Genomic DNA, 14029 nt, shown 5'->3' on the forward strand with positions numbered 1-14029 from the left:
ACAGACACATGGTTAAATATGTTGTGATTACACCAAGTGCAGTGACCCAGGCTTCATATCTGGCTCTGCCACTTCCTGGCAGCATGACCTTCGACTAATTGGTGTTTTCACTGCTCAATAAGTTTGTCAACTATGTGTGGCTTTACACATGTGAGATATAGTTTTAATGAAAAATGTCTGGGACAAAACAAACAATCCTGCTGACCTATGGTACAATTACTCCTCTAAAGCTTTTGAAAGATAGTTTGATTTTCATGCTACATGACCTGAAACGGTTAAAACCACAAGTGAAATCTCAGCCACAACACCCCCCCCCCCACACACACACACACACTTTCAGGAAACCCTCTTCAGTCTTTTCACCCAGCACAACACAGGGGGTGGCTCTCTTCCGGCTGCTCGTCAACACCCAGAACTGCTTCCTGGGCTCCATTGTGCAAACTTCTCTTTATTATATTCCCTCCCCCCCCCCCACCCCACACACACACACACTGGACTGAGAAGCCCTTGAAAGCAGGGATTTTTGTCCCTGTTTGCATCATCACAGTCAGTATTCAAGGAGTTAACACACCCTTTCCAAAAGCTGTAGTGAATGGCAGGGAGGAATTCTGTCTTCCTTGCATCCAAACAGGCAACCCCGGAGACCTCTGAGAATATGTGGTTTGTGTCCCTCCATCCACCAGTGAGCAAACCAGAGTTCCAAGAGATGAGAGGCTTGCCCAGTTCACTGAGTGAGGTCCTAGCAGAGCTGGCACCTACACCAGGCCTCTGCCAGTTTCCCCATCACCATGGGAAGCTCGAGTTTTTCCTTAACTTTTTAGTAATAAAGGCGTAATAGGAATGTTGCATATTGTGAGACTCGATTATGCAGAATTCTCATGGCAGCTGAACTTGCTAAATGGTTGCCCACTTTCTCAGAGAAGAGTAACTTTTCTCCCACTGAGCCAGAACTATTTTTGTACCCAAGTGGAGAAATGCTGTAAATATAAATAGAGACATCATGCTCAATTCTTTTTTTTTTTTTTTTTTAAGAGAAGGCAAGGGAAGAGTCTGGACTCTTGATTGGGAGGAAACAAGACTCGACCCTTATGAGGCGTGGTCACCCTTAGCCTTCACCTTGGACCTCAGCAAGCGCACAGGCAGCCCCTGACAGTGTGCAGAGGACGAGGGAGCGAAGCAAGAGAAAGATAGAAAGAAAGTTTGGGAAGTTTTGCCACCTCTTCACTCAAGACTGCAAGTGCACAAAGAATTGTAGAGCACTGGTTGATAGAAGGGAAAAAAAAAAAACACATTCAAAACTACTTACTGACTAATGATGCAGAAAATGTTATGAATAAGTATCCCTTTCTTGATTTATTACTTTAATTATCTGACATTCTATAGACCCCCATTAGTGAATTTTTTTGGCTTAGATTTCAATTTTCTGTCTCATGGTGAAAGCTATTTATCATAATAATCAGTAAAATTCAAAACCTTTTAGCAGTATTTATAAAATTCATTTACCAGGTTCAGCCCTTGGAGAATGACAAAGAAGGCGCATTAGGACGTGTGCCGAAGTGTTTTATGCAGAATTATCTGTCCATAAGAATGATTAAAAGTTCTTTAGAATATTTGGAGCCCATTAGAGTTTCAAAAAAAAATTTAAAGTTCTTACCTATGCTGTGACTAGAAGCTGGGACCGGTTGGTTGGGGGGCTGTTGTACTTTTGTCCGGATGATCCTGAGGACAGTTGGAGAAAAAAAAAAAAAAGACTATTTACCATCAAGAAGAGAAGGAATCTTAGAGCTGGGAATACAAGTCAACTGGTAGAGCACTTGCCCAGCGTGCATAAAGCCCCTGACTCGATCCCCAGCACCACCTAAACCCAGCATGGTAACTCATACCTCGAACCCCAGGATCAGCTGAGGCAGGAAGATCAGACGTTCAAAGTTATCCTCAGTCAAATGAGAGTTCAAGGCTAACCTGGGCTAAAGACCCTGTCTCACCTCTCGCCATCCCCAACCCCACAAAAAGAGGAAATAGACCTTAACCAGCTATGCAGAGGCAACAGGAAACCCATACCTGGGCTGGAGTGATGACCTGAGGTTAAGGCACTGGCCTATGAAGCCTAAGGACCCAGGTTCTATTCCCCAGGACCCACATAAGCCAGATGTACAAAGGGGCGTATACATCTGGAGTTTGTGTTGGCTAGAAGCCCTGCCATGCCCATTTTCTCTCCCTCTCTCTATCTTCCTCTCTCTCTCTCTCTCTCTAAAATAAATATGCAAAATAAAAATAAAATAAAATAAAAAGAAGAAGAAGAAAAGAAAACCCATTCCTAAGCAGGGTCATGGGATCAGGGGATCAGAATTGGAGCAAATTATGAGCCCAGAGTCTTGACTGAGAGTTAGGCATTTGGAAGAATTCTCTCCCTGGATGTCTTTGGATAACTTGGCACCTCCTCTCTGGACCCTAAATGTGCTTTCTCCTTCTCCTTCTTTTCCTCCTTCTCCTCTCTTCTTCCTTCTTTCTTTCTTTCTATTTTTTTTTTTGTTGTTGTTGTTGTTTTCTGTTTTTCAAGGTAGAGTCTCGCTCTAGCCTAGGCTGACCTGGAATTCACTGTGTAGTCTCAGATTGGCCTCAAACTCATAGTGATCCTTCTATCTCCACCTCCCGGGTGCTATGTTGTCTCAGAGTGGCCTTGAACTCACAATGATCCTCTTGCCTCTGCCACCCAAGTGCCAGGATTAAAGGTGTGTACCACCACACCTGGCTTTCTTTTTCTTTTGTGAAGCACACAGTCTCATGTTGCCAAGGTTGGTCTTGAACTCCTGATCCTACTGCCTTCCCTCCCAAGGGCTGGGATTACAGTTGTGAACCACCAACCCTGTCTTGCTTGAGTGCCTCTTTGTGAAGCGGACGATGTGCTGATGTCACAGGTCAGCACGGCTCTTTCTCTAGTTTACCTGCAACTCTGTAAGGGACAAGCTGTCCTGAGTAACTTCAGAGAATTCCTTTCTTTCTCTGGAGCTCAGCCTCCCATTTGTGAAACTAAGAAACTGAATCAAGCAACAAGTCTTATCCCTGGCAGCCTTCATGTGCTGGTTTCTTTGCCCTAGACAGTCCACAAACTTGCTGGCTACTCCTACCAGCGGGAAACTAGCAAGGGAAGAAATGCATCTGTAACTCTAAAACTAGGAAGGCTGAAAGTATTGCCACAAGATAGCATGTGGCTTGGTCCTACTAAGGAGCCCGCCTTGTACAAAATCTCATGGAAAGGATGCACAAGGCTGGGAGCCAAGGGTATCCCAGTCTGTCTTTCCAAAAGATCTGGCTCCAAGCCGGGCGTGGTGGCGCACGCCTTTAATCCCAGCACTCGGGAGGCAGAGGTAGGAGGATTGCCATGAGTTCAAGGCCACCCTGAGATGACAGAGTTAATTCCAAGTCAGCCTGGACCAGAATGAGACCCTACCTCGAAAAACCGAAAAGAAAAAAAAAAAAAAGATCTGGCTCCAGTTCTGTTGTGAGCCTGGATGGTGACCTTGAGCTAGTCCAAGGGCTTCAGTACAATTGAGGAAGTTAGAAGAGATCATTCTCAGCTCATTTTAAGCAAGCAAATTTATTCATAAAAATAAAAGTTGGTCTGGAGAGATGGCTTAGCAGTTAAGCGCTTGCCTGTGAAGCCTAAGGACCCCGGTTCGAGGCTCGGTTCCCCAGGTCCCACGTTAGTCAGATGCACAAGGGGGCGCACGCGTCTAGAGTTCGTTTGCAGAGGCTGGAAGCCCTGGCGCGCCCATTCTCTCTCTCCCTCTATCTGTCTTTCTCTCTGTGTCTGTCGCTCTCAAATAAATAAATAAATAAATTTTAAAAAATAAATAAATAAATAAAAGTTTATGGGAAAGCCCAATATGTAAACAAGATAAAAGAGGCACTGACTTCCCTTTGCTGCCTGGCTGCTTTGATGCTCTGTGGAAACTTGGGCTCTGGAGAAGCTCGGTTATAACTCTGCGCTGGGAAGAACACAAACCCAGCACATCTTTGAGTGCAGGACAGAGCCAAGTCAAAAGGCCCTCTGGGATCCCCCAGAAAGTTCCTTCTCTGGCATTTTGGAGAAGGGTGAGTCATAATAGAATGTTCAGTTTCTTTGGAAAAGTTCTATTCCAGGTCTCAAACCTTTTTATTTTTTTATTTCTTTTGGTGGGGGGGGGGCATTGAGGTAAGGCCCTCTATCTAGCCCAGGCTGACCTGGAATTCACTATGTAGTCTCAGGGTGGCCTTGAGCTCACAGCGATCCTCCTATCTCTCTGCCTCCTGAATTCTGGGATTAAAGGCGTATACCACCACATCTGGCTCTCAAACCATTTTTTTTTTTTGCATGTACATAAGGGTATGCATATCCCTGTGTGTGCATGTGTGGAGGATGGAGGCCAATTTTGGTTGACTTCCTCAATTGCTTTCTAACATATTTGAGACAGGGTCTCTCGCTTAACCCAGAGCTCACCAACTTGGCTGGTTTAGCTTGAGGTTGCCCCAAGAATCCACATACCTCTGCCTGTGAAGTGTGAGGATTATGGGCATGTGCCATTACGCCTTGTGTATACATGGGCTGTGGTGACCCGCACTCAGGTCCCCCTGCCCGCACGACAAGCCCTTGACTCACTGAGCCATCTCCCCGGCGCCAAACTCTAACCTTTCAACAGGATCTTTGTTAGAGTTCAGTTTCATTTTGAAAGTAATAATGTGTATTCATCACAGACTGTTTGGACAACATGTGAAAGCACAAGGAAGATATCTAGCTGAGAGTGGTGATACATACCTCTAATCCAAGTACTCAGAGGCTGAGGCAGGAGCATTGTGAGTTCAAGACCAGCCGGAACTACAGAGCAAGATCTTATCTCATATGAAGACAAGATAAAAATCTAAAATCACGTTTTGGGATGCTACTATGCCAACATTCCTGGGTCTGTTTAGAAATAGCATCTTCTCTTAGTAAATCAGAATTAAACCATGTACACAGTTCTATATCCCAGTCTTTTCACACAACATTCTTTTTTTCCTTTGATTTCTTGAAGTAGGGTCTCACTCTAGTCCAGGCTGACCTGGAATTCCTTATGTAGTCTTAGGGTGGCCTTGAACTCATAGAGATCCTCCTACCTCTGCCTCCCGAGTGCTGGGATTAAAGGCATATGCCACCACACTTGGCCTTCACACAACATTCCTGCCAAATCAGGGTATGTGGAAATTCATTCCAAGACAGCGCTATAATCTGAACACAGAGCCCTGAGCCCTGGCCTCCTGAGCAATGGCTTCTGCCCTTCTCTGGCGAGTCAGCTTAAGCCCTCCTCACCTACACAACATGTGTGTGTGCATGTTGGTTGGTTGGTTGGTTGGTTTTCTCCAATATTCAAGCCTCTTATTTTCACTAAGCTAACACAGAATGTATTGGACAAAGCCCTGGGAATAAGGCTCTCTTTTAATCACCTGAAAGAAATGGGCATCTGATCTAATTTTCCCATATATGTCTACAAAGAGAGAGCAAAATAGGTGAATGTACAGACATGTCAGATATAAACATAGGTGGTATGTCAGATATAAACATAGGTGGTGTGTTAAGGCATGATAAAATATGTCCCATTTCCCACTGAAGTCCAGCATAAATTTCTAGCTTTTTATTAAATTTGTATATAGACAAAACAAGCTGCATTTTCCTCTTAAGGTATCTATCAATCACTGGTAAAGCATTATCAGTGGCCATGAACTACTGCCAGGCAGCTGAAACACAGGGACACTTATGACCTTAGATTAAGGGGACAGGCTCTGCAAGCAAACCACCAGTTTGAGTCCTTGCTTTGCAGTTGGCCAATTCCATAACCTTGGAGAAATTCCTTCACTGCTACTACTATTTATTATTATTATTATTATTATTATTATTATTATTATCATTAGTATTGCTTTTTCGAGGTAGGGTTTTCACTCTAGTCCAAGCTGACCTGGAATTCACTATGTAGTCTCAGGGTGGCCTCAAATTCACGGGGATCCTCCTACCTCTGCCTCCCAAATGCTGGGATTAAAGGCATGCGCCACCAGGCCCAGCTTCATTTACTTATTTATGCCTCTGTTTCTCCACCTGAAAAATGAGGCCAAGAATCCTTCCTGCTTCCAAGAACGATCGTTGTTATTAGGGTTGAGTTTATTACCTGCTCAGAAGTAGCGTCTACATAGCAAATACCCTGTGAATGTCGCACATCATCGTTCTCCGTGATGCCTTCACAGAGATGAATGGTTAGCTTCAGCTTTAAAATATTCAGATAGTTCACATTGGTCTGAAGCACAAGGACTGGATGTGGTGGCAGACAACTGTGATCCCAGGACTCAGGAGACTGAGGCAGAAGGATCATGAATTTAAAGCTAGCCTGGGCTATGTTGTAAGACTCTGGGTCAAAAAAAAAAAAAAGGTACATACTTATACTGCTGAGCATAAGCATGGCTCTGGACAGCATATTCACATCCTTGGGTTGAGGGAAGCTTGCCAACCAGCATTATCCTACAGACGAAACTAAAGCCCAGAGTGCTCAAGTGATTTGATCAGGGTCAAACAGCAAGTCGGCCCTTACCGCCCTGCCTGAGCACTCTTCTTTGAGCCACATTTGAAACATAAAGCCTACAGGAGACATAAAGCCCATTTCGATTTAAAATCCATTCAGAATTTGACAGTTAAGTTCTAAGGGGTCTGGGAGATAGGGAGAGAGCTCAGTCAGTTTTGTGTTTGGCATGCAAGCATGCAGACATGAGTTAGATCCCCACCATGTTAAAAACAAAAAACAAAAACCAGCATGGTGGTGTGCTACTATATAATTCCAGGGCCAGGAGGACAGGGAGAGCCCTGGATCTCACTGGCCAGCTAGTCTAGCCTATTTGCCAAGTTCCTGGCAACTGAGAGACCCTGTCTCAAAAACAAAAAAATAGGGCTGGGAAAATGGCTTAGCAGGTAAGGTGTTTGCCTGCAAAGCCCAAGGACCCTGGTTCAATTCCCCAGGACCCACATAAGCCGGATGTACAAGGTGGCATATGTGTCTGGAGTTCATTTGCAGTGGCTGGAGGCCCTGGTGTGCCCATTCTCTCTCTCTCTCTCTCTCTTACTCTTCCTCTCTCTCAAATAATTTTTTTTTTTTGGTTTTTTGAGGTAGGGTCTCACTCTGGTCCAGGCTGACCTGGAACCCACTCTGTAGCTCCTTGAACTCACAGTGATCCTCCCACCTCTGCCTCCTGAGTGCTGGGTGGGTGTGGTGGCGAATGCCTTTAATCCCAGCACTCAGGAGGCAGAGGTAGGAGGATCACCATGAGTTCGAGGCCACCCTGAGACTACATAGTGAATTTCAGGTCAGCCTGCGCTAGAGTGAGACCTTGCCTTGAAAAACCAAAAATAAAAGAAAATAAATAAAAATAAATAAAAGTAAAAAGGTAGACGGTATTCCTAAGGAACAAGACCAAGACTTTCTTCTGGCTTCCATGTGCATATACACATGCACACGCATTCACACACATATACACACACGTGTGTGTGCACACACACATGCACATACACACAAAACCTCTATCATATATCATAGTACTTAAGGATCTCATTTGGTCATCACTCCCTTCCTTTGAAAAGCTAGGTCTTCTTCTACTATCCAAAACCACCCTCACAAAATTATGCTGAAACAAAATGGTGGTGCCTTGAAAAGGGGGCGACAGTGGGCTGGAGTGGAACTCCCAAAGCCCTGGGTTCCATCCCCAGCACCATCTAAAACCCGCGTGTGGTAGGAGGATCAGAAGTGGAAAGGTCATCCTTAGCTACATAGTGAGTTCAAGGCCCATCCGAGCTATCTCAGACTGAATTCTATCTCATACAAAAAAGAGAAAAAAGAAAGAGGAAAATGGAGCAGAAGAAATACCCTCAACAATGAAGCTGCTCTCAGGTCTAAAAAGAGGTGTGGATGATCAGGGTGTGTACTGAAAAGTCCAGAAACCTGGGACCCCACTGGGGCAAGCTGAGAGGAGTTCATGGTGGCACGCAGGCTGACGTGGGAAAGAAAGAGGGAGTGGGGCAGCAAGCTCAGCGCACCTGCTGCCAAAGGTAGAGGTAAAAGCAGAGTGGAGTCTGGCACAGAGACACAAAGCCGCAAGCCCGGCACCTGGGAGGCCGGAGCAGAAGGATGGCCAGTTAGTGACCACACTGGACTACAGGGCAAGACATCTTTTCAAAACAACTACCAAATAAAGTAGAATCAGCAAACTATCACTCTCGGACTGTTTTCTGCCCTCACATGGGCTATTTATTTCTGTATTTAATTGGCTGCAAACATGCCTGTTTGTGAGTGTTTCTATAAATACCTAGTTTCTAGGTTCTCTTGAAAAGTCAGAACACCTAGCAATGCTGGCCCCACTTTTCTCAGGGATATCAAATGGTTGGTGCTAAACGGAGTTCCCCTCTAACTGGGAGTGTCATTTTCCCCATCACTTAGCCCCTGACTGAGAGCTATGGAATCAAAATGCAAAAGGAGCTGGGAGCCCAGCACGGTGGCGCACGCCTTTAATCCAGCACTTGGGAGGCAGAGGCAGGAGGATCACCGTGAGTTCGAGGCCACCCTGAGAATTCCAGGTCAGCCTGGGCTAGAGAGAGACCCTACCTCGAAAAACCAAAAAAGAAAAAAAAAAAAAAAAAAAGGAGCTGGGTGTGGTGGCACACACCTTTAATCCCAGCACTTGGGAAGCAGACGTAGGAGAATCACCATGAGTTTCAGGCCAGCCTTGGCTACAGAGTAAATTCCAGGTCAGCCTGGGCTAGAGTGAGACCCTGCCTCAAAAACAAAAAAAAAAAAAAATAGGCCAGGTATAGTGGCACATGCCTTTAATCCCAGCACTTGGGAGACAAAGGTAGGAGGATCGCCATGAGTTAAAGGCTACCCTGAGACTACATAGTAAATTCCAGATCAGCCTGGGCTCGAGTGAGACCCTACCTTGAAAAACAAAAATAACAAAATAAAATAAGATAAATAAAGACAAAAAAGAAGAAAAGGCCCCATTGTACCCTGTGACTCAGTCAGTTCTGGGCAGCCTCTCCAGCTGACCCGGGCCTGGGTTTCAAGCCTCCCCTCCGCTCAGCAACACCCGACACATACAAACTCTTTAGCCAAAGAACACGGAGGCTTACATCCTAGGAAACCGCCACACACCTGGAAGAACTAGTTCAATGATATGTAGACCCATCTCAACATCATTTCTCGAATTGGTCCCTAATGACAGCAGGAAGGCACATGCCTCTAGGGTTAGACAGAAGAGAGGACAAAGTGGCCATCAAAACAGCTATAAAGGGGGCTGAAGGGGCCTTAGCAGTTAAGGTGCTTGTCTGTGAAGCCTACAGACCTAGGTTCAATTCCCCAGTACCCACATAAGCCAGATGCACAAGGTGGCGCATGTGTCTAGAGTTTGTTTGCAGTGTGTAGAGGCCCTGGCACATTCATTCTCTCTAAATAAATAAATAAGATATTTTAAAACATTTTTATTTAAATGAAAACAGCTATCATATACATACATATAGCTACTACCCACTTCCTACCCACTTGAAGTTGGGGACTAGTGAGAAATTGCCTCCATGGGAGCAGGGCTGGGAGAGAGCTGAGGACCCTCTTTCACTGTGACATTTGTGCGACAGGGCTTGGAAGCCGCATCCATCTTCATGCAACCGGGTCTTTGTCTTACTATGAAGAATAAAACTGATGCTGCGATGGCTCAGGCTTTCCGGTGACTGCAGGGAGTGCACTGACAAAAGACTGGAGGTGGAATGAGGAACCCCCTCAGACACCCCTCTCAAAAAAAGGAGCCCGGGGAAGGGCTAAGGGGCGCAGGGCTCCAGCAGACAGATGCTGGTTTTAGCCTCTGATGTGTCGTATATATAACCGTGCTATTCTGCCTTGCCCCTCTTCTCACAGAAGTCACTTGCAGAGACCAACAGGACGCTGGTGGAAGGACATCAGGCTTCTTTTTTTTTTTTTTTTAATTTTTTATTTATTTATTTGAGAGCGACAGACACAGAGAGAAAGACAGATAGAGGGAGAGAGAGAGAATGGGCGCGCCAGGGCCTCCAGCCTCTGCAAACGAACTCCAGATGCGTGCGCCCCCTTGTGCATCTGGCTAGCGTGGGACCTGGGGAACCGAGCCTCGAACCGGGGTCCTTAGGCTTCACAAGCAAGCGCTTAACCACTAAGCCATCTCTCCAGCCCACATCAGGCTTCTTTTGCCATCGGCTCTACTCCCATCTCAATTTCAAGGCCACTTTTCCTCTCTGCTCTCCATCAGGGCCTCAGCTTCTGTGCTTGTCACAGGACAGGAGGCCTGGAGGAGGCTACAGGTGTGAAGCACTCAGAGGCACAGCCAATCAGCTGCGGCTAGGTACCAGGACACTCAGGATATCCCTAAAGCACAGAACACCAGCCAATGCCTAATGTCCCTGGGCCACTCATTCAAGACCCTCCTCCTCAGCTTTTGCCATATCCTCAACCACAGCTATCTTTGTTCTATATGCTTCTTTCAAATAGCTAGGGGTGGTGGCGCACACCTTTAATCCCAGAACACGGGAGGCAGATGTAGGAGGATCATCATGAGTTCGAGGCCACCCTGAGACTTCATAGTGAATTCCAGGTCAGCCTAGGCTAGAGAAAGACCCTACCTCAAAAAAAAAAAAAAAAATCAAATAACTTACTTTTGAGTAAAATAAATGGGTTTCAAAAGGCAACTGTAGTTCCCTACTTATATAAGCAGTTGGGGGAAAGCTCACAATGTTTACAACTCAAATTCACTGGCGTGGTATGACTTAATATTTTTCTAAATTGCGTGAAAATAAATTCATCACAGGTCAAGTTTTACCCTGCATTAGAAAAGATATAAAATAGAGTCCTGGGGCTGAGGATTTGGCTCAGTGGCTAAAGGTGCTTGCTTGCTTGCAAAGTCTGCCGACCCAGGTTCAACTCCCCAGCACCCACATACAAGCAGATGCACAAAGTGGCACAGGTTTCTGGAGTTCATTTGCAACAGCAAGAGACCCTGGTATGTCTATACCTTGTTTCTCTTTTTCTCTCGCAAATGAATAAATACAAATAATCAAAATGAAACAAAATATATAAAACAGCTACTTAAAAATAAAATAAGGCTGGGCGTGGTGGTGCACGCCTTTGATCCCAGAACTCAGGAGGCAGAGGCAGAAGAATTACCATGAGTTCGAGGCCACCCTGAGACTACATAGTGAATTTCAGGCCAGCCTGAGCTAGAGTGAGACCCTACCTCAAAAAATAAAATAAATTAAAAATAAAGTAAGGATTGGAGAGATGGCTCAGCGGTTAAAGGCACTTGCTTGCAAATCCTGATGGCCCAGGTTTGATTTCCCCAGTGCCCACATAAAGCCACAGACACAAAGTGGCACATGTATCTGAAGTTCATTTGCAGTGGCAGAAGACCCTGGCACACCCATATTCTCTCTCTCTCTCTCTACTATCTCTCTCTCTTTCCCTTTCAAATAAGTATGTAATATATTGGTTTTTCAAGGTAGGGTTGCACTCTAGCTCAAGCTGACCTGGAATTCACTATGTAATCTCAGGGTGGCCTCAAACTCATAGCAATCCTCCTACCTCTGCCTCCCAAGTGCTGGGATTAAAGGTGTGCACCACAACACCCAGCAATAAATAAAAATATTTTTAAAAAATAAAGTATGGGCTGCAGAGATGCTCTGCAGTTAAAGGCTCTTGCTTACAAAGTCTGATGGCCCAGGTTGGATTTCCAGGGTGCCCATGTAAAGCCAGATGCACAAAGTGGTGCATGCTTCTGGAGTTCATTGCAGAAGTCCCTGGTATGCCCATTCTCTCTCTCTCATAAATAAATAAATAAACTACAGTACTGTATGTGGGTTATAGCTGAAATCAGTTGTCACCATTTGAGCATACCGCTATTTCACATATACAAACACACATTCACATAGAAGTCATGGTCTCTACATTATCACAAAGAATGGAAAAATTCTGGCAGAGAATCCACACTCTCGGCGGAAGCTAAGTGCTGCCCCTTCGCAGGGCAGTCTTATCTAACTTGCCACAGACCCATCCCTCCCTCCCTGCAGTCTTGCTCTTGGCCTGCTTGCGTCATGAAGTTATCTGCCTGGCCCCATGTAAGGCAGTAGAGCGTGTGACTCTCATGGTCCACTTCAGGTTATCCTGTGAACCACATCATGGTATGTGTTTGGGAAACCTGTGCGGTCCCAAAGTCTGACTAGGGGAATAGCCAAGGTTGTTCTGCACAGCAGACTGACTGTTCCATCATTGTCACCAAGGTTCCTGCCTCCACATTTTCCAGCCACCCCACCCCCATTTGATACTTCTGGTTTCATAATACCAAAATAAAAGCCTTTCTCACAAATCTTTGTTTCAATTTTAATCTTACTTATTTCTGCTTTATTTTTTTTAATTTTATTTATTTATTTATTTGAGAGCAACAGACACAGAAAGACAGATAGAGGAAGAGAGAGAGAATGGGCGCGCCAGGGCTTCCAGCCTCTGCAAATGAACTCCAGACGCGTGCGCCCCCTTGTGCATCTGGCTAACGTGGGACCTGGGGAAGCGAGCCTCGAACCGGGGTCCTTAGGCTTCACAGGCAAGGGCTTAACTGCTAAGCCATCTCTCCAGCCCATCTGCTTTATTTTTATTTTATTATTATTATCTTTTTGTTGAGGTAGGGTTTCACTCTAGCCCAGGCTGACCTGGAATTCACTATGTAGTCTCAGGATGGCCTCAAACTGACAGCGATCCTCCTACCTCTGCCTCCCAAGTGCTGGGATTAAAGCCATGTACCACCACACCAATTTTTTTCTCACTCTAGCTCAGGCTGACGTGGAACTCACTCTGTAGTCCCAGACTGGCCTTGAACTCACAGTGGTCCTCCTACCTCTGTCTCCCAAGTGCGGATCTAAAGACTTCACCTGTGGGCACTAGCAGAACCAGGACCCCAGGCTCTCAGACAGGAAGAAACTTTGAAATCACATTTGGGCGTTGATGACAGAGCTGGAGCATGAAGCCACATCTCCTCCATCCAGTATGGGCTCCTTCCCCATGCTCTCTGGATCAACCTCTGCCCAAACAGGAGGCAGGATTTTATTCCCGGGAACCTCTAAAATGAGCCAGCACCCCAAACTCGAGCCTCTCTCTGTCAGGGACAGGGACATTAGTAAAGCCCTAATCGGGACAACTCACTGCAAAGCACTCTACACAGGTGGATGGTAAGCTCAGAAAATTCTTCTCTTTTAATTCATTTTTAGTAAATATATATGAGAGAGAGAGTGTGTGTGTGAAGAGAGAACAGAGGTTGACCTTGGGTGGCTTTCTCTATCACCTCACACCTAACTCTCAAGGTCTCTCACTAAACCTAGAACACAGCTAGATTATCTAGCCAGTGGGCCCCAGGGATTCTGTCCCTCCACATCCCCAGCACTGAAATGATAGGTGTGGGGCATCTAACACGGGTTCTGGAGATCCAATCCCAGATGCACATGCTTGTGCAGAAAGCACTTTCCCCACCATGAGATCTCCCCGGCTCAGAGAGTCTGAAGCAGCCAGGGCATTGGCATAGTCTCTTCTCCCTAAGTGGAGCGCTCCTGCCCACCTTAGACAGGAGAAAAGCAATGGACAGATCCGACTGGCATCTCTCATGTTCACGAATCTCTGACAGGACAGAGAGCACATCTTCCCAGAAGGCAGACACAGAACCTACCCGACCCCTGCTCGAATCCCTAGTCACCACAAGCACCAGCCTCACCTGTTGATGGAACTGACGCTGGGCACCGTGTCATTGTCACACACTCGCTCCGCCAGCAGCCGGTCCCTGATCTCCCAGGCAAACATGGTAGGATTTTGGCGTTTATACTCAGCGATTTTTTCCACCACTTTGGGTGTGGCAACCTTTGGTTTGGACCCTCCAATCACCCCCGGCTTGATGCTTCCTGTCTCGTAGTACCTAGAACCCAAGA

At 45.9% G+C, this 14029-nt stretch overlaps 1 protein-coding gene across 3 annotated transcripts in view; it reads right to left on the reverse strand.

Moving 5' to 3' along the window:
• The window catches only part of Pax5 (paired box 5), a 224607-nt gene that overhangs the window by 198528 nt on the left and 12050 nt on the right, over positions 1 to 14029 (reverse strand). For 2 of the 3 annotated variants that reach the window (XM_045142336.1, XM_045142335.1), the window contains exons 3-4: positions 13819 to 14016; positions 1667 to 1719 (exon numbers count right to left, since the gene is read on the reverse strand). In XM_045142336.1, coding sequence (XP_044998271.1) covers positions 1667 to 1719; positions 13819 to 14016 — 251 coding nt within the window. Of the gene's footprint in view, positions 1 to 1654; positions 1720 to 13818; positions 14017 to 14029 lie in introns of all 3 variants that reach the window. The other variant, XM_004658314.2, reaches the window with a different exon arrangement.

The sequence above is a fragment of the Jaculus jaculus genome, chromosome 1, assembly GCF_020740685.1.
Source record: "Jaculus jaculus isolate mJacJac1 chromosome 1, mJacJac1.mat.Y.cur, whole genome shotgun sequence".
Taxonomy (NCBI): domain Eukaryota; kingdom Metazoa; phylum Chordata; class Mammalia; order Rodentia; family Dipodidae; genus Jaculus; species Jaculus jaculus.